Genomic DNA, 20,744 nt, shown 5'->3' with positions numbered 1-20,744 from the left:
CTCCGGCTGTATCATGTACTGTCATCGGTTGGCAAACATCTGCAGGGCTGCTACGTGGCTGCTACGTGGAGGTCGACGCACACCTTCACGAAATTCTACTGCGTTGATCGGGATTCCAGGGAGGAGTCCAGGGTCGGCCAAGCAGTGCTGCGCAACCTGTTCGCCTAAGGTGAGCCTGGTGAGGAGGTAAGAATTGCTTAATGTTGAGTTTGATGTAATGCTTAATGTTGAGCCTTTGCCACCTCCCGTGGTTGTGCATGTGTGTACTGCTATGTATTCTTTATTCATGAGCATGTGAATCCATGCCAGACCCCATGCTGGAGAAGGAACAAGTTACTTACTTACCTGTAACTGTTGTTCTCCAGCATGGGTCTGGCATGGATTCACATGCGAACCCTCCCGCCTACCCCTCTGCGGCTCTTCACTTGGTCATACTGCCACTTCCCGTGCTACCAAATCTGAAGATGGCTGCCAGAGGCGGGGCTTAGGTAGAGGGCAGTCATTGGCTGTGGTCAGTATGACGCAGAGATCAGTGATTGGTTACTACTACGAAAGACAGATCAGAAACGAAACTGATACTGATTTTTTTTCTTTACCGAGGATTCCCAGCCTGACGGGGAATATTCATGAGCATGTGAATCCATGCCAGACCCATGCTGGAGAACAACAGTTACAGGTAAGTAACTTGTTCCTTATACAGCATGCAACGCGCTTTCCTCAAGCTCTCTGAAGAACAGACTAGCCAGGTGGAGGGAGCTCTTCCAGAGATTGCCTCTAAAGGATTTCGTCTACCATCGATCCAGGCCCAAGGTAGGGCTGCTCTTTTCCAGTGCACCCCGCAAGAGAGACTCCTTCCCAAGGACCCGCCCGTGCGAGAGGCACTGCTATGGTCCTGGTACCATAAGTACCGAGGCTGAATCCGCTACCTGCCGCCAGGCTGAGGGGGGGTCAGTAGATCCTCCCGGTGACAGTGCTGAGGGATCGGAAGGTTCTTTTACCGGGTCTTCACCCGAGGGGCTACTCCCTAGTACCGGCAACCTGTCCGAGGGGGTGCCTATACGCAGTTCTACCGGCAGATCTGCAGAGGGCGATATGCCTACAGGGCCTCGGCCTGAGGAACAGGGTAGGCCCCATGATCCACATTCAAGAGTCCTGGACGGGGTGGGGCCCAGTGAGCCAAGCAGCACGACACAGGCACGTGGAAGGCAGCTCGACAAAATGGCCACCGTGCCAGAAAATCCAGACATTCGGCCGCCGCCTCTCCAGGGAAGGCAGCAGGTGGAGGATCGTGTCTCATGGTGGGACTGTTGTCAACCAGGTATGTGGCCTACAGTTTACCCTTCCTTCGCGCAAGGCAGGTGCCCGCTGCGTCCATATGGGCAGGGCACGCAACGGCTCCAGCAGCCCCTCGCTACCACATCAATATTGCCTACCACCAATCCGGCCTGCGAGGACAGGTTCTTTGAACGGTTACTCAGGCTCATGAGATCTCCTCGGATGGGGGACATCATCAGGGACGTGCTACCCGCCGTTGGCTCCGGCACCACAGGCTCCGGTGCAGACGCCCCTAGCCCCTGTTCAGCCTCATGTCCAGGCGGTTCCGCAACAGCCTCCCCCAGCCTCCGGTCTCCACACCGCAGCCCCTGGCCCCCAACTCCCCTCCTCGGTCCCTGGCCAACAGGACCTGTAGGCGGACACAGAGGAGCAGGAGGAGGAGGACCCCGACACGCCATCTTCAGCCAAACCCTTCCACGAAGGGCTGGAAGAGTACTTGGGCCTTCCTCAACCCGAGGTCGAGCAACCAGCAGTGGGGGTCCTCGAAGAAGTCCTCACGCTATGTCCTGTGACCAGAACGGGAATCCCGATGCAGAAGGACGTAGTTGCCTTGGCCCAGAAGGGTTGGCTCAAACGTCACTCAGTCCAGCCTGTGAACAATCGCCTGGACGCCAAGTACAGACAGATGGAGGGGCATACACTCTTGCTATCGACCCTTCCTCAGCCACACCTGAGGGCCTCCCTTTCCCACGTTTTTAGCACAGGACAAGGCAGTTCATTTGAGCACAGCACACTCCTGGGCTTCTCCGGTAACAGCTCAAGAGTTCCATTCACCAATATCAGGGCCTTGTGTGCCCAAGTCTCTTTAGTGCAAAGTCTCTTGATTTAGGAGACCCGATGTCCCATAAACAAAGAAAAGTCCCTTTCTCAATTTTCATGTAGGGAGATTTCATCTGCACCCAGGATCCCTCTCAGCTGGGCGCCAACCTTTCTTTCACCATTAGCCTCCCTCAGTCTGGTTCAGACTAACTTCAATTTGTACGCATCCCTCAGTGGGGTTCACATTTGCCACAAAGGTCTTCTCGTGTGTTGTTCACCCTGGATCCCCCTCTTCTGGGCTCGGACCCCTTTTCTACAATTAGTCTCCCTCTTCAGGGCTCGTACCAATTTCAGTTTACAGACAATTGAAATCTTCGACTGTGCACATGATTCAACGTAACCCGCTGCAGGACCACTTCGATTTCCCAGTTCAATAATTTCACCCTGTTCGTTGGTGGGGAACGGCATGAAACGGAGCCCTTTGAATGAGCAACCATGTGGCTCTGGACCACTCTGTATCTGGTACCTGTTTCAGTTTCACAAAGGACAATTGTAGATCATTTTTCTTTCTTCATACAATGTTGCCGCTTGCAACCTTGAGCACAACACAGTCCTGTCTATCAGTTTTTCCAACGCACCGGCTGTGCTGAACTCATTGGCGTTGCTTTGCTGTCAGTTAAGGACTGTACCACGGTGGCAATCGCTTCTCCCCAACCTGGCCATCAGTGCGGGAGGGCCCTGTGTACCTTTGACACACGCTACACTGTTTGTCAGCTGCAATTCCCGGTTTTATTTTTCGTTTCCTTGAGGCTTTTTGAAGGTCGCGGTTTTGGGTTGAAAAGGGCAAGGGTAATTCCCTCCTTGTCGTCCTTTCCGATCTCGCCACCTTTCTCCTCATTTTAAACTGCTGTCTCGGAATAGCTGCTTCATCGTGCATTTGGCCCTACTTAGTGTGCTTTCGTGCTCCGCTTTTATCTTTGTGGGGAAGTATAATGGAAGTCAGTTGTGTGTAATACTCCTGCGTCCCGTCCCCTTTCCTCCATACTTATGGACATCTCTCCGTCCTGTGGGACGGGACCGGAGCACTTTGTAAAAAGCATCCAGATTTTTTTCAAAAATGTGTCCCTCCTCTCTTTCCTGCGCATCGCCCATCAGTCCTTTTCTCCGCACGATCGGGGCCGGACGCACTTGCATCATCGGAAGTTTCTCTTCCGTTTTTCCCCTCTCTGGCTCTTGCTAGCGTTCGTTTACTAGTCTGTCTCTTAAACTAGATTTTCCAGACTGTTCATCGTGTCACCGTCGCTTCGCGTGGGCAGATCCCCATCCTCTTTGTTTAGAGTGTTTGGGTCCGGAACACCGTTGGGACTCCTGTTTTTACTGTGACTCCCTTCCGGTCCGGGCACTTCAACGTCGGTTGGAGCGGTGGGAGGAGGTGTTCGGACGGACTCCTCCTTCTCATTTTCAGGCGTTAATCGACGAGAAGAAAAAACGCCCGGTAAATTCTTTGATTTTCAGATCACCCCGGCTGGGGGATACTTCCCGGGTTCCTCTCGACCCGGGAGGGGCGTTGATCGCTCTGTTACCGGGGTTCGCCCTGAGGTGCCTGTCGGGCCCAATAATTCCACCGGAGTATTCTCCGAGGGTCTCCGTAAGGGGCCTGTGATCACCGGAGTACACTCCGAGGCCCCTCCTGTGGGGGCTGTATGTAGGCGCAGTTCTACTGAGTCGTGGGGTACCGGAGCTTGCTCTGAGGCCGTTCTTTCGGCTTCCCTCAAAAACAAACCCGGGGTACGCCCCGAGGTCTTGGCTGGGCTTCAGGTTACCAAACGCATGTTCGAGGCCTGTGCCGATAAGGCTTCTACCGGGCCTAGGTCCGAGGTCCTTCGTACAGAGGCTAAGGCTACCAACAGTTCTGAGGGGCCGGGCAAGGCCCTGTCGGTGACAGCGCACCGTTCCCGCTCTTGTGGTGACACCAGATCTGTTGAGGGGGCAAAGAAGAAGGTGTCTTCTTTTACCGGCAGTGCCGAGGCACGATAGACTGCCGTGTGTATCTGACTGGGGACAAAATGGCTGATCTGTTGGCCACATGTCAGATGTTTACGCAGTCGGAGAGCATGTCGGCCTGGTGGTTCCAGAGGCTTCTGGGCCTCATGACCTCGTGTGTGCTGGCTCTTGTTCTTGCTCGTCTCAAAATGAGGCGGACCCAGATGGCTCTTCGGAGTTCCTGCCGTCGGGCTGTGGACCCGGATTCCAAACGGATAATGATTCCGGATTCCATGAGAGTGGACCTGGTCTGGTGGTCTTCTCTTAGCAACTTGTCAGTGGGTGTCGGGTTTCAGGACCCAAGCCCCATGGTGATGATCACGACAGACTCCTCCCTTTTCGGGTGGGGTGCGACGTTAGATCTTTTTCAGGTCTCGGACCTCTGGTCATCTCAGAACAAGTTCCTGCACATAAATCAATTGGAGCTTCTGGCGATTTTTTTGGCGCTCAAGGCGTCAGACCTCTCATTGTCAACAAGGTGGTCCGCATAAGAACAGACAATGCGGTGTCAATGTACTACATAAACAAGCAAGGGGGAACAAAGTCTCCCCCTCTCGTGGACTTGTCCATCCAGATTTGGGAGTGGGCCGTGCTTCATGGGGTCTGGCTGCTTGCAGTGCACATCCCGGGCCGGCTGCATGTCACCGCGGATGCCCTCAGCCGGCGGACAGTAGTCAGCTACGAGTGGGAGTTGAAGGCGGAGATCCTATCGGGGATTTTCTCGCGTTGGGGCACACTGGAGGTGGACCTCTTCACCACGGCGGTAAATAAGAAGCTTCCTCAGTACGCCTCCAGAGGGGGGCTGGGAGCCTCCTCTCTGGGGGACGCACTCGAGATCCCCTGGCACAACATGAGCGCTTACGCCTTCCCGCCTCTTCCTCTGGTTCATCGAGCAATTTGGAAGTTGAAGAGTTCTGTCAACTGTTCTCTTCTACTGATAGCTCCGTGGTGTCCAACCAGGTTTTGGTTCTCAGAACTTCAACACCTGTCGGTGTGTCCGCCGATCAGGTTACCAGTAACTCCCGATCTTCTTCACCAAGGGGAACAGCAGATGTGGCACCCCTCCCCACAATCGCTCAACTTGGCGGCATGGTGCCTGAGTTCACAGCTCTAGAGCCTTTGGGTTTGTCTGCGGATAACATGCGCATTATCCAGGCAGCCAGAAAACCCTCGACCAGATCCCAATACAAGAGTAAATGGCTCAGGTTCTGTCATTGGTGTTTGAAGAAAGAATTGGACCCGAGGGTGGCGACAATTGACACAGTGCTGTCCTTTGTCTCTTCCCTAGCAGAGTCAGGGGTTCATGTCTTGTCCTGCAGGACTTATCTCTCGGCAATTTTGGCCTACCTCTCTACAGACCGGTGTTCTTATTCGTTAACTAACCCGGTGGTGAATAGACATTTTGCTGGTTTGACACACATCCTCCGGTTCGTAGTCTGCACCTGCCCTGGGACTTAAACGTAGTCCTGACGGCGCTGTGCCATAACCCTTTCGAGCCAATGGCTACGGTTGACCTCAAGTACGTGTCCTGGAAAGTGTCCTTTCTGGATGCCGTTACGTCAGCGAGGAGAGTGAGTGAGCTCCAGGAATTCTCGGTGGAGCATCCTTTCTTGGTCTTTCACAAGGACAAGGTAGTCCTTCGGACGAACCCAGCTTTCCTACCAAAGGTAGTGACCGAATTCCATCTGAATCAGTCGATCTCCCTTCCGGTCTTTTTTCAGAACCCTGCCTCAGAGGCTGAAAGAGTTCTACACTGTCTTGATGTCCGAAGAGCTCTTAAGTTCTACCTGCACAGGACTTCCGAGCTTAGGAGTTCTTCTCAACTTTTTGTGACCTTTGGTAACCCTCCGGGCAAGCTGACGTCTAAGGCAACTATTTCCAGGTGGATCGCCGCCTGCATCACGGAGTCTTTCACCGTCCAAAGGCTGAAACCTCCTAAGGGTATCCATGCGCACCTGGTGCGGGGCAAGGCAGGCTGTGCTGAAGAACCTGTTTCAGTAAGGCGTATTTCCATCCACCCATAGTTCCTGTAAGGAGTGCTTGGGAATCTCCCATAGTATGGAGGAAAGGGGACGGGGACGTAGGAGGATTACCAGGTTACTCACCATAGTGACCACCTTACTCCTAGTCCATAGTCCCCTTTCCTCCATACGCCCGCCCGCAGTCCCCTCTAATAAAGTTCCTCTGTTATTGCTAATGGGTCTTGGACCCTGCGATAGAAAAGGACTGATGGGCGATGCGCGGGGCGGAGCCAAGGTGGGCGGGGCTACGGCCGCGTGCCGGGCCCTGTGCGGGAAAGAGGGGAGGGACACATTTTTGAAAAAAACTTGGATGCTTTTTACAAAGTGCTCCGGTCCCGTCCCACAGGACGGAGAGATGTCCATAAGTATGGAGGAAAGGGGACTATGGACTAGGAGTAAGGTGGTCACTACGGTGAGTAACCTGGTAATTCTCAGTAATTGCCCGACTCTACCTGACCCTTGTGTTGGGACATGTCAGGGATGCGGCTCTGGTGTTAGTCCATTTCTCACTGCCCTTGAGAAAGTGTTTGTGTTGTGAAAGGGGGAGGGGGCATCAAGTACGCACTCTAAGTAGCGCTGTTTGCTGGAACTACGCTGAAAACGCCGTGGGAATACTACTACTGGATCCCATTGGACTTATTTGGATTGCTTGGACTCACAGGGTACAACCTATACAAACAAGTATATTCATTAAAGTTACTGAAGTTACCATTAACCTAGAGTTATATATCACTGAGATATGGTCTTTTTTTATTTGTTTAGGTGGCCCCGCCCCTTTGTACCCGGAAGTCTACATAAACACTGTGCTGCGCTCTAAGTAGCGCTGTTTGGTGTTCGCTGGCTCGCCGCCTCGCAGCAATGCCTTTCTTTCATTTACTGCCTGATTACTTGAAAATTCCCATATCTTGGCGAGTTGATCTGTTGGATTCTGTCTTGATTACCCAGGGTTGCTTAACGGTAAACTGCTGCTCTTTGACCTTTTCTGGTTAATTGTCACGAAGGGGGAGCTGCTAACTATGCCAATCAGCTCAAAGTAAGTTTTGATCAGCAGTATTGCCCTTTTCTAAAAACCCCAACATCGTCTGACACCTGACACTCACTAATTATACATACACCGCTGCCCGTCTCGTTAAGAGTATGGCGAGCGGGCTGCGCAGCGGACGCTGTAACGAATCAACACCTGCAGCACTCATGACCAGAAGCATTGTTTCATTAGTTTGTCCTGGTAGAGCCTCATATATTGAGCCGGCTTTATTGGAGGCGACTGACACTAATCTCTATAAAAGGGGCAAAGGGTTGAGTTTCCAGGTATCCTACCTGGTAGGATGGGGAAAGGATGTTATAAGGAAGGGGATACCGCTTCTTGCCCTTTGCTGTCCCACTTTCACGAAGACCCCCCATCCAGTTGATAGCGATGGCCATGTCCTGGCCACCTGGATGACAGATCCCCGGGGACTAGTGGGTGAGACACCTTCAGGTTTCCCACATATAATATGCAGGAATATTGGTTTCTCTGTAACTGGGAGTAGCAAGGCATACTCCTACGTCCCATCCCCTTTCCTCCATACTTATGGGACATCTCTCCGTCCTGTGGAATGGGACCGGAGCACGTTGTAAAAAGCATCCAAAAATGTTTTCCAAAAATGTGTCCTTCCTCTTTCTTGCACGTGGCTGCAACCCCGCCCACCTTGGCTGCGCCCCACGCATCGCCCATCAGTCCTTTTCTCCGCTCGTTCGGGACTGGACGCACTTGCATCCTCGAAGATTTTCTTCCCTTTTTTCCTCTCTGGCTCTCGCTAGCATTTGTTTACTGGTCTGTCTGGCGTTCAAACTAGACTTTCCAGATTGTTCATCCTGTCACCGACGATTCGCGAGGGCGGATCCCATCCTCTTTGTTTAGAGTGTTTGGGTCCGGATCACTGTTGGGACTCCTGTTTTTACTGTGACTCCCTTTCGGTCCGGGCACTTCAACGTCGGTTGGAGCGGTGGGAGGAGGTGTTCCGGCGAACTCCTCCTTTGCAGGCGTTCATCGACGAAAAGAAGAAACGCCCGGTAACTTCTTTACTTTTCAGTGCACCCCGGCCGGTGGGGGGTACCTTTCCAGGTTCCTCCCGGGCTTGGAGGAGCATTGATCGCTCTGTCACCGGGGATTGCCCCTGAGGTGCCCGTTGGGCCTAATAATTGTACCAGAGCTTTCTCCGAGGGTCTCCGTAAGGGGCCTGTGGATACCAGAGCACGCTCCAAGGTCCCTCCTGTGGGGGCTGTTTGTAGACCCAGTTCTACGGAGTCGTGGGGTACCGGAGCTCGCTCTGAGGCCTCTCTATCGGCTTCCCTCAAGTATAAGACCGGCGTGCGCCCAGAGGCCTTGGTTGGGCTTGTTGTCACCGAACGGATGTTCGAGGCCTGCACGGATAAGGCTGTTTCCGGACCTGGGTCCGAGGTCCCTCGTGCAGATGCTAAAGCTACCAACATTTCTGAGAGGCCCGACAAGGCCTTATCGGTGAAGGCTGTTTCTCACCGTTCCCGCTCTTGCGGTGACACCAGATCTGTGGAGGGGGCAAAGAAGGAAAGTTCTTCTTTTACCGGCAGTGCTAAGGTCCTTCCTGGGAAGGCTAATTTGGCGGTTGGTATGTCGCAGAAACATTCCAGGCCTCATAGTACCGGCTCTGCCGAGGTTCCTTATGTTAAGGCTAAAGTTAAGACCCCTGATCCATCGACGGGGACCCCTGCCTCACTTCCTCACGTGCCGCAGTTCCCCTCAGGCGATGACAAAATGGCGCCCGTTCCCGCTATGACCGCAGCGGCCATTTTGGGTGCTACCCCTACAACTCGCCATCGGCCTCGGGTGAAGGGCTTGGATCCGTGGGTGAACGTAGAGTTCCTTGTGCGCATCCTTATCGGCCAGCTTATGATTGGAACGCCCGGATGCCCCTTCCGCACAATGTTTCTTCGCCAGCAGGGTCGGCACCATTGATTTATGTGGATACGTCGGTGAAGGGGCCAGTGTGGCACCCTTACCCGTTACGTCCCTGGAATTATCCTCCTCATGAGAGGCCTCCTCAGGTTCCAAAGCAGTCCCCGGAGGACGCCTTTTTCGGTAAATTTCAAGCGCTCAGGCGTGCCGACCCCATAAGGGAATATTTCAAAGGGCTTTTTAGGGAGATATGTCTGCCTGCGCCTCCGGCTCCACCCGTTCCTCCGGTGTTCTGCTGGCGCCTCCCTTGCCTTCCCCGACTCTTCCGCCTTTGCCCCCATTGTCCCCCGTGGACAAGGCAGCGCCCGACACGGCTCAGCAGGATCCTGACCTCTCGGATGACACGCAAGGCGATCAGGACAACGAGGACCTGCCCCGCTCTATTAGAGCTTTTCATGACAGGGTACTGGACATGATGTGCTTCTTAGATGTTCCGGTGCCCGAGGCACCTGCTCCGCAGGAGGGCGTGCTTTCTGGGGCGTTCAACCCTCTCTGCTTTGGAGCGTACCGGCCTGGTCTTGCAGAAGGACGTTCTGGCCGAGGTCCGCAGGGTCTGGGAAAAGCCACACTGTGGACTTTTTGTCAATAAGAAAATTGACACGCGATACAGGCTTCATTCTTCAGAAGAGGTGGTCCTGTCGTCTTGTCCACCCCCCTCCTCCACAGTGGTGGCTGCGGCCACTTTGCAGTCCAGGCCTGCGGCATCCTCTTCCAAGACGGCTACTCTGGTTCTGGGAATGGAGGATAAGCTTCTTGACTCCCTTGGGAGAAAAATGTTCGCCAACTCGGCCTTGCAGCTCAGGCAGGCCAATGTCGAACTGGTGTTAGCGGGGGCTAATATGCGGATGTGGAAAGGTCTGTCGGAGTTTGAGGAGTTCATCCCGGTCGAGAAGCTGGAAGACTTTAAGGCGGATCATCCGACGCTAGGGTCTTGGCACAGGATCTCCTGGAGGCTGCGGCTCATCACGTAGACACTTCGGCTCGGGGCCTTATGCTGGGGGTTGATGCCTCACGGCAGGCGTGGCTGCATGCCACTAAATTCTCAAAAGAAGTGCAAGACAAGGTGTTGGACCTTCCGTTCGATGGTAAGGAGCTCTTTCTTTCTATAACAGATGTAGAGCTCACCAAGACGAAGGATAGCACTCAGACAGCTAAGTCCTTGTTAAGACCCCTTTCAAAAACCCAGAGACCGTTTTCGCAAAGCCGACCCTCCTCTGGCTTTAGGGGCTTCCTTGACCGGAAATCTCGCAGAGTGGATACCCCCTCGGGGAATAACCGCCGTGGGCAACAACAGACTCAGTTTTTCTCCCGCTCCTCAGCCTCCTCCTCAGGTTCAGGTGGCAACACCACCGAAAAAGATACAAAATGAGGGTTCTCCGCGCTCGCACAAGACCTCAGTGGGAGGACGCATTGCGTCTCATTGGGAGGAGTGGCAGACCATCACCGAAGACAGATGGGTCTTGTCAGTCGCTTGGGCGGGCTTCCGCTAACCCCTACCCCACCCTTCAACCCTCCTTTTCAGCTGTCAGGTTCGCCCTCCCTCAAAGCTGAGGTTCAGAAACTTCTGGACCTCAGAGCTGTGGAACCCGTTCCCCTCGGGGAACGAGAGGAGGGCTTCTACTCCCGGCTGTTTACGGTGCCCAAACCCAACCAGGCTGGCCTGCGCACCATCCTAGACCTTTCCCAGTTCAATCTTTTCCTACCCCAAGAGAAATTCAAGATCACGCTGTCACGACTCTCGCCCAAAACCCCCTCTGGCAAACCCATTGGCCAGGTGGAGTCAGGACTTGGGCCTCTAGAGCCTGGCATCCTCTTCAAAAGACCTCTTGGGGCCAGGCTCATACACCTTGAAAAACAATGTGCTTGTGAACGACTTTATTGTATTGTCAGCCAACATGGAGGCATCCACATAGCTTGGTTCCTAAGAACCAAGCTATGCGGTCTAGTGTTTTGGGTGTGGTAGCTAGGGACTACTTTACCTGGACTATTTTGTTGGGGCTATTTAAACCACACCCGAGCAAGACAACACGCTCCGCGTTACTTTGCAGCTTGCAACGTGACGCTCGCCGTGTCCAGCTATTCCCTCGAACCTCGGAGAAGCAGAACCTGCAAGGAGACAAAAGGAACATCATTAGCAGCAGCATCTTACCAACAGTCTTCATCTTTAAACACTCGCAGCTACTGAGAACAGCTTCCTCGAATCTGCACGCCTCCCGGACAGAACGACCTGAAAGAGGAAGATGGAGACAACAATAAAGAAAGCAGTAGAAACATTTACAAATTACGAACTGCTCAAAAGGCTCACCTGGCTGGTCGCCTCTCGGCTGGCACCACTCCGGACATTCCACTCGCGCTGAAGAACGCCGCGACCTACAAGGAAGGAAAACACAGGTTAGCAAAGGCAAGCCTTCACAGCGCTGCGCATAGCGCTTACTTACCGCATCATAGCGCTCTTAATGCGCCATCATTTACCAGCGGGGCTCAACCAAGTCAGTTCGCCGCGCTGAAGCTCTGCATACCTAAGGGTGAAAAGACATTTTTTAAAAAGAAAAGCATGCAGGATAGCAACAAAACTAAAGAACAATAAGACCTACCTGAACAATATCAAACGGGCCAGCGTCAGTGAAGTAACTGGACCGCACTCGCCCATGAAAGACAACAGACAACGCGCCCCTGCAAAGAAGGCAGGATGGAGAGCACGCCTAATTCTACCACAAGACAGAACATTCCCCGCAGACCACATCAAGGCAAAGCTGAGAAGCATACCAGCGAGTAACCAGGCTGAGTGGTGTCCCTGTGGATACCAGGTGAGCGTAACACACGCCCAGCCAGATACGGTCCTCCTTGCCGATGGGCGATTGGCTCAATGTGGTGGATCTTCAGGATGCGTACATGCATATTCTGATTTGGAATCCACACAGGAGATAACTCTGTTTCTCTTTGGGAGAGGAGCACTTCCAGTTTCGAGTGCTTCCTTTTGGCCTCAGCTTGGCACCGCGTGTCTTCACGAAGATGATGTCAGTGATTGCGGCCTATCTTCGTCTGCAGGGTATCCATGTGTATCTGTATTTGGACGACTGGCTCTTACGCGGCCTTGTCCGTTGAAAGCAGTGGGCAATCTTCAGTCTCTCCTTCAGCTCCTGTTCCATCTTGGGCTGTCGGTGAACTGGCGGAAATCTTCCATGACGGTCTCGCAGGACCTGATTTTCCTGGGTTTTCGCTGGAACACGATCGACTGCAGAGTGTACCTGTCCGGGGACAGGATCGCGGATCTGTTAGCCACGTGTCAGATGTTTGCGCAGTCGGAGAGCATGTTGGCCTGGTGGCTCCAGAGGCTTCTGGGCCTCATGGCCTTGTGCGTGTTGGCACTTCCTCTTCTCAAGATGAGGCGGACCCAGATGGCTCTTCGGAGTTCTTGGCTTCAGGCTGTGGACCCGGATTCCAAGTTGATGATGATTCCGGCTTCCATGAGAGTGGACCTGGAATGGTGGTCATCTCTCAGCAACCTGTCGGTGGGTGCGGGGTTTCAGGACCCTGCCCCTACGGTGATGATCACGACGGACTCCTCCCTCCAGGGGTGGGGTGCAATGTTAGATCCTCTTCAGGTCTCCGATCTCTGGTCGCCTCAGGACAAGCTCCTCCACATAAATCATTTAGAGCTTCTGGCGACCTTCCTAGCGTTCAGACCGATCATAGCCAACAAGGTGGTCCGCATACGCATGGACAATGTGGTGTCAATGTATTAGATCAGCAAGCAAGGGGGAACCAAGTCTCCCCCTCTCGTGGGCCTGTCCATCCAGATTTGGGAGTGGGCTGAGCTTCATGGTGTTTGGCTGCTTGCAGTGCACATCACGAGCCAGCTGAATGTCACAGCGGATGCCCTCAGCTGGCGGACAGTGGTCAGCTATGAGTGGGAGTTGAAGGCGGAGGTCCACTCATGGATTTTCTTGCGTTGGGGCACACCGAAGGTGGACCTCTTCGCTACGACGTTAAACAAGAAGCTTCCTCAGTATGCCTCCAGAGGGGGGCCGGGAGCCTCCTCTCTGGGGGATGCTCTTGAGATTCCATGGCACAACATGAGAGCTTATGCCTTCCCGCCTCTGCCACTAGTCCATCGAGCAATTTGGAAGTTGAAGAACTCGGTGAACTGTTCCCTTCTACTCATAGCCCCCTGGTGGCCAGCCAGGTTTTGGTTCTCAGAACTTCAACACCTGTCGGTGTATCCGCCGATCAGGTTACCAGTGACCCCTGATCTTCTTAATCAGGGGGAACAGCGGATGTGGCACCCCTCCCCACAATCGCTCAGCTTGGCGGCATGGTGCCCGAGTTCAAGTCTTTAGAACATCTTAACTTGTCTGCGGATAACATCCGTATTATCCAGGCAGCCAGGAAACCCTCGACTAGATCCCAATACAGAAGTAAATGGCTCAGGTTCTGTCATTGGTGTTTGGAGGGGGGCTACGATTGACACGTTGCTGTCCTTCGTATCCTTCCTAGCAGAGTCGGGTGTTCACGTTCTGTCATGCAGAACTTACCTTTCAGCGCGCTCTGCTTATCTTTCTACGGACCAGTGTTCTTACTCTCTGTTTAATCCAGTGGTTAAGGGGCATTTTGCAGGCTTGACACACCTCTACCCTCCAATTTGTATTCCGCACCCGCCGTGGGACCTAAATATAGTCCTGACAGCATTGTGCCATAAGCCTTTTGAACCAATGGCTACAGTGGACCTCAAGTACCTATGCTGGAAAGTGTCCTTTTTGGTCGCCGTTGCATCAGCGAGGCGGGTGAGTGAGCTCCAGGCCTTGTCTGTGGAGCATCCCTTTTTGGTCTTTCACAAGGATAAGGTAGTCCTACGGACGAAAACCTGCTTTCCTGCCGAAGGTGGTAACTGAATTCCATCTGAATCAGTCGATCTCCCTGCCGGTCTTTTTTCCGAACCCTACCTCAGAGGCAGAAAGGGTTCTGCATTGTCCCGATGTCAGAAGGGCTCTTAAGTTCTATCTGGATAGAACTTCCGAGCTTTCGAGTTCTCAACTGTTTGCGACTTTTGGTAACCCTCAGGGTAAGGAGGCGTCTAAGGCGACTATTTCTCGCTCGATCGCCGCCTGCATTACAGAGTCTTTCACCGTCCAAGGGCAGAAACCTCGTAAGGGTATTCATGCACACCTGATGCGAGGCAAGGCAGCCGTGTTTGCTTTTCAGAAATATGCTAGGGCAGCTACTTGTTTGCTTTTCAGAAATATGCTAGGGCAGCTACTTGGGCCTCCCCATCTGCTTTTTGTAAGCATTATTGTCTTGACACGAGCTCAAGAGCTGATGCTCAGTTTGGTCAGGCTGTGCTGAAGAACTTTTTTCAGTAAGGGGTATTTCCATCGACCCGTAGTTACTGTTAGGAGTGCTGGGAATCTCCCATAAGTATGGAGGAAAGGGGACGGGACGTAGGAGTATAACCAGGTTACTCACCATAGTGACCACCTTACTCCTAGTCCATTGTCCCCTTTCCTCCATACGCCCGCCCGCCGTCCCCTCTAATAAGGTTCCTCTGTTATTGCTTAGGTCTCTGACCTGGCGATAGAAAAGGACTGATGGGCGATGCGCGGGGCAAAGCCAAGGTGGGCGGGGTTACGGCAGTGTTCTTGCCCCGCGCAAGAAAGAGAGGAAGGACCCATTTTTGAAAAAACATTTTTGGATGCTTCAGGACGGAGAGATGTCCCACATAAGTATGGAGGAAAGGGGACTATGGACTAGGAGTAAGGTGGTCACTACGGTGAGTAACCTGGTTATTGATTGAATATGTTCAAAACATTTGAAATTAATTTATGAAATGATTTCTTGTTCCTCATGATTTAAAAGCAATTCAAGTGAAAAACAATGAATGGCGGCCAAATTCACACACATTATATCTTGGGGATATCCCCATAAGGAGCAAATATTATATGAATGAGCAAATAAAATCATTGTAGCATCCATATAATCGCCAGAAGTCACTGTATAAAAGTACATACTCATTTCACCTCTACATATAAGGAGCCGAGGTCAGCTGCCAAAATTGGACAGTAAACAAACCTACTCCTTTCTCGATATCCATTAAGTAAAGATAATGTTATCGAGCCGTTCTTTCAAATCTACGGTTGCCTTTGTTATTCAGCGCTAGAGTTAAACATTTGGGCTTATGGAGCGACATATAGTGAAGAGGATTGAAGTCAAACCACAGGGAGTTTCCTATTTATTTATTTATTTTTTTATTATTTTTTTCTTTTACCATGACTTGTGTTGGTAGTGATTGTGAGGATGGGTGGCTGGTTAGTGACCGTATATCGGGAACAGTTTCTGGTGTAACCCCTTCTGCAGCAGTTTAAGTTAGTGGTTCATTTGCTATCTGCATTTGGATTCATGGAAAGGCCATATAGGGGATTATTGAATGGGCAACAGCCGTATTGTAGTTTATGCTTTTCCTCTTTAGGAATATATTGAATGGGCCCTGCTGTGGAAAAATGAGTGAATGGTGGTTTTTCTCTGAATACGCTGAATGGCTCTGTGAATTTAGTCTTTCTCATGTCATTTAGAATGTATTTAATGAAGGGAGACTATTTGGAGTGTGTTCCATGTTTAGTTTAGGAAAGAGGCTTTCTCTTAAATCTTGGCCCAGGAGTAAACAAAAACAAATATTTTTTTTTCCACAGAATTCAATCCGGCATAACCTGTCCCTCAACAAATGTTTTCGGAAGGTGCCCAGGCCTAGAGATGATCCTGGAAAGGTAATTTATACAGGTTAAATCTGTGCACATTTTTATTTTGATGATCCCTAGGGAGGGCCAAATGTGTTTATTGTTGGCGGCATCCTTCAGAGTAAGCTATGTGAAAAATAGCACTGCTTGTTAAGATAGACGATTTTATAAAGCAACAGCATCCTTGCTTTTGAGCTAATTTCTACACCAGTAGTGCAATTCTGAGTAACTTTGAACTGTAAATGTACTTCTAGGGATTACTACTGGGGGGGCGCTGTGCCATGTGTGGCTTGTTAGCACAACGCTTGTGTATCCGTCGTGCTGTTTCCACCTTCTAGTGGTTGGTCTGGAGTATTGCAAGTTGTTTACTAAAACTGAAGGTTGGTCTTTGGCAAGGAAGTTCATGTAACATTACCGTGATAATAAGTGTACAGAATTCCCACAATGCTCCTTCCATTTGACACTGTTGAGATATTTTTTTTTCCACAATTCGTGTGGTAATTGAGTAGAGCCTTGAGATGGCACTGAGGCCTTTGACTCCGACTGAGAGTGCCAAGGAAACGAGTTGTGTGAAAATGTATACTCGATGCCCCATCCCTTTTCTTCCATGCTGAATTGGGTGTCCCTGGCAGGGGACAGGACTGGGGCCTTTAAATTGCACTTCACATTTTAAATTTCAGGCGCTCATAAGCAGGCTTGATGGCGCAACAACTCAGTCGTCTTTTCCTTATGGACGGAAACGGATGCATGTACTGCTCTAGTGTTATTTTTTTTGCTGCACACTTCTTAACTGTCATGTTTTTTCTTGAACTTGTTGGGCACACTGGCCTCCTTCCCTGCATCGGATCCTAACATGCTCTGAGTATCTAGGGCTGACCCCTGGTGAGGTTCCTGTGCAGTGTGCAATGCTGTAACACCTAGGTCCTTAAAGAAAACTGGCTTCTTCAGTTGTGTGAAATCTTCGGTAGATTACCTCTGGATCATTTTAAGGCATTCGCCCATAGGAAAACCGGGGTCAAGAAGGTAGTCCACATTTCTCAGGGGCAGCTCAGCAGGGGGACTGCTTTCTGGGGAGCTCTTCTGCTGGCAGTGGGTGTCTTACAATTCCATGAGGGCTTTCCTCCATAGGCTTGCTTCTCCCGTCACCTGCCGCTGTCCAGGGGGTACGTGTACGCAACTGGACTACCGGGTCAAGGCCAGAGGGCACAAGGCTTCCTGGATCACGATCCAAGTTACCCAAGAGAACCAAGCAATGTCTTGTGTGCCAGCAGACGACCTCTATAGGCTGTTTGCCAGACCAAGATTTCCTGCTCCTTCTCTTGCCCTGTCACAGTTCGGCACAAGATAACAAAATAGCATTCCTTCCTTGGGGTGGCCAGCAAACAGTATTTTTCACGCAGAGTGATTTCCCCTTGGATGTTCTCTGTTATGGTGCTCCTCATTCCGTTCACCTTGAGTTTGCTTCTGTTCTCAGAGACTTGGGTGTACCGGGCAAAGCAGGTTCTGTGGGTACCACCCAAAAACAGCTTGACACCAGCATCAACAGCACCATGATCTGTCATGCTAACTTCAGAGACGCAGTCCTCACATGCCGCTGAATGATTAATGAGGCTCATGAAGTTAACCCAGATGACCAACATTCTGAAGGACTTGATTAAAAAAATACTCCCTCAAAAGCTGCAATCCTCTGGATCGGCCTGCAATACCAGAACAGCCTCAAGTTCCTGTAGTTCTCATATCGGCACAGCCTCATGCGCCTATGGCACAGGCTCCCCAAACTCAGCAATCTCCAGTGTCGTAAGCCCCACAGGACATAGAGCCTTTGCCATATAATCGCCCCCTGGTGGACATGATGGGTTCTCAAACAGGTGGCATTTCCCAACTTCATACTAGTGCAGGATACAGATTGAGGGGGAGGCACTCTATTTCACATCTGCTAAAGCCTTTCATTATTTGTGGGAGGGGCTTGCAGAGTTCCTGAGTGTCCCCACCTCCCAGCAGGAGCAGCCTGAAGCATGTGTCCTAGCCAAGGTCTTAGTGCTCCAGTCCTATGGCCACTCTGTGATCCCAATTCAGAAAGCTGCCTTCTTGGTGGTGAAAAAGATTTTGAATCTGCATTCTTGTCGGCCTACAGGCAGAAGAAATGATTCTTATTACAATCTGCTATTCAGGGATCGCTAAACCAGAAGGTGTCTCGCCCACTAGTCCCCGGGGATCTGTCACCCAGGCAGCCAGGACACATCCATCACTTTTGGATCCAGTTCCTGGGGGTGGACCAGTGCGGGAGGATCACCTGGGTAAGGGGTCTTCGGGGAGTGGGACACCAGATGGTGAGAGGCGGTATCCCCTTCCCTGTAACACCTTTACCCCATCCTACCAGATGGGATATTTAGGAACTGTACCTCCCCCCTCTCCTTTTACAACACTAACACTTTCACACGGACAGCCCGCTATGAGCGAATACAGACTAACACCTAAGCAGTATACCTGACGTGTCCCAATACAATGGTCCGGCGAGGTCAGGCAGTTACTGAACATCACACCCACACACACACCTGGCTTCCATTAAGCTTCCCTACAAGGATAAAAGGTGGAGCACGAGAGCACACTCTGGGTGAGACAAAGCACATGAGGAAACAGTTTTGAGACAGCAGTTTAACGAGAGAAGAAAGACGGTAAAACAGAAGGGGATCATAAGAAGGGAAGTTCCCTTGACCTTTTTGACAAGGAACCATTACTTTCCAGAAACCTCAAACAGAAAGCGTAAGACCCGGAAACCAGGCTGGAGAATCCTACATTGTGTATGAGAGATACCCGGGGCCCTCCATCAATAATCAAGGCGGGTAGAAGCAGCACCCTCTGTGGCACCATCCTTGGCTCCAAGAACAAAGCAGCATCAGTGGTGCCGCGCACCTGTAATCCCAGCAAGAGTTTGGGAGGCTGAGGTTGTGGATGGGGGTTCGCGGCTGCTCTTCGCATCCACTGGTGATCTGCGCTAGAGCTATCCTGAGTATATTCTGTGTAACCCCACATCAAGAGGCCTGTGTTCTGTTCCTGGTGAACCCCAAGAGAAGGGGACTTGTTTCACGAGTATCCAGTTGAGAAGTGGCAAAAGTGAATGTGAGTGAAAGGTTAGATCAAGAAGAGAAAGAGTAAATGTGAATCGAAGTGGTCCTGCGACAGGTTGAGAGAAATCCAGCGCACAGTCGAAAGGCTTCGGTTTTGATGAATAAGTAAAGTTTGTAAAAATAGAAACATTTTGTCCGAGTCCGTCAGAGGGAGATTATTCGAAGGTTTTGTCTTAAAGTGGGTCTGAGCCTGGCAGAGGGGGACACGGGGTGAACAGTAAATCACCCGAGAAGTTGTACATGTGAAATCCTAAGAATGTTTGTTGTTGCACCAGGCCCTCTGAAAAAAGACACTTTGAATGGCAAGGAGACTTTGGCACAGAAGGCCCTGATTTTGAGGTTTTGAACTGCATCCTTGTGCCAGAGACTGTGCTAAGCTTGAGTGTGCCGCCTTGTCCCGTGTCGAAAACGTGGGCAAGGGAGGCCAACGGCTTGAGTGTCCTGAATAATGTCTTGCACACTTTTCTTTTGCATAACATTGTTTCCCACTCTATTTGTATTTAGTTAGAAGTAAGGATTGGCAATAGATTTATTAGTATAGGCCCTTTTATTTTGACAGACTCGACCAGGACTGCATTATTATTTGATGGTCGTAGCTTGCTCCCATCTTTAGATTTGGGATTAGATGGGTGGTTTTCAAACCCAATTGAAGTTCAGTAAACACCCTTAAACTGTGATCACTTGTGTCTGTGTACTCATACCATGCCTTCCTTACACATTACATCAGTAGCTGTCGTTATTGGTGACAGCAGCCTTGTTCTATACAAAACCTTCTGTTTCCTCTTCAGCTTCTTCTGCTGTGCTCAGCAAGGAAGACAAAATTCCCACAACTTTCAATCATATGGCATATTCTAATGTGGCCTTGCACCTTCTGCTAGACAAATGTGTATGTGATTTTGGCCACAGCAAATCGGAAGCTTTGGAGAGAAATTTGAATTCCCTCCAGACCTTCCAATGGATCGCCCAGCAGTCTTTAAAGCTGACCTGACTGAGGCCAGGTGAGTGATTCATGACCTTCTTCAGTTGTCAGTGCGTCATATAGAGACTGCTAGTCGTGGCCTCGGCATAGGAGCTGATATGAGGCAGTATACATAGATGCACCCTCTAAGTTTACAGCAGATGTGCAAGAGAACATGTTGGACCTGCCGTTTGAAGGGTCAGAGTTTTTCCATTCTTTTAAAGAAAGTGAATTGACAAAAGATCAGGCTATCTCGCAGACCACGGAGTGCCTAGCTATTCCTTCAAAGCCACTGCCAAAGCATTTAGCCAGTTACTGAACAATACCGACAGCAGGCCCAGTTACTTTGGTGGCTTCAGGGGCTCCCAGGAAAGGATGGCAAGACAGCCAGAGATGTTGTCTGGCAAGCATATGCGTCAACAGCAGCGGTCCACTCCCAGTGGGTTCTATTTACCCCCTCCCTCCTCATCAGCCTCAGAAGTCGGTTCTGCAGAGTGAACATTGGCATCGGCTATTCAGTGAGCTGTGGTTGCTTTTGGTCATTTTGGCAGGATTCCTCCTGCCCCTTCTAACTCCTCGTACCACTCGCTTACCCCACCTCTGCTGCAGATTTTCACCCTAGCACTGCTCAAGGAAATTGCACTATTGTTGGAGTCCTGAGCAGTAGGAACGGTTCCTCTGTTCGACAGGGGGAAGGGATTCTATTCCAGTATATTTGCAGATCAGAAAAGGCACCAGATGGGCCTGCGGGAGGTGCTGGATCTTTACAACCGCAACCTTTTCCTACCCTTCAAAAGA

The 20,744-nt window shown here is 51.2% G+C and overlaps 1 protein-coding gene across 2 annotated transcripts in view; it reads left to right on the top strand.

The window, feature by feature from the left end:
* The window catches only part of FOXJ2 (forkhead box J2), a 483,885-nt gene that overhangs the window by 247,290 nt on the left and 215,851 nt on the right, over positions 1 to 20,744 (top strand). For both annotated transcript variants that reach the window (XM_069650595.1, XM_069650594.1), the window contains exon 3: positions 15,816 to 15,890. In XM_069650595.1, the coding sequence (XP_069506696.1) occupies positions 15,816 to 15,890 (75 nt within the window). The remainder of the gene's footprint in view (positions 1 to 15,815; positions 15,891 to 20,744) is intronic.

This window comes from Ambystoma mexicanum, chromosome 3p (genome assembly GCF_040938575.1).
Source record: "Ambystoma mexicanum isolate Mex_15411 chromosome 3p, UKY_AmexF1_1, whole genome shotgun sequence".
Taxonomy (NCBI): Eukaryota; Metazoa; Chordata; class Amphibia; order Caudata; family Ambystomatidae; genus Ambystoma; species Ambystoma mexicanum.
This window is presented reverse-complemented; position numbering and strand designations above follow the sequence as displayed.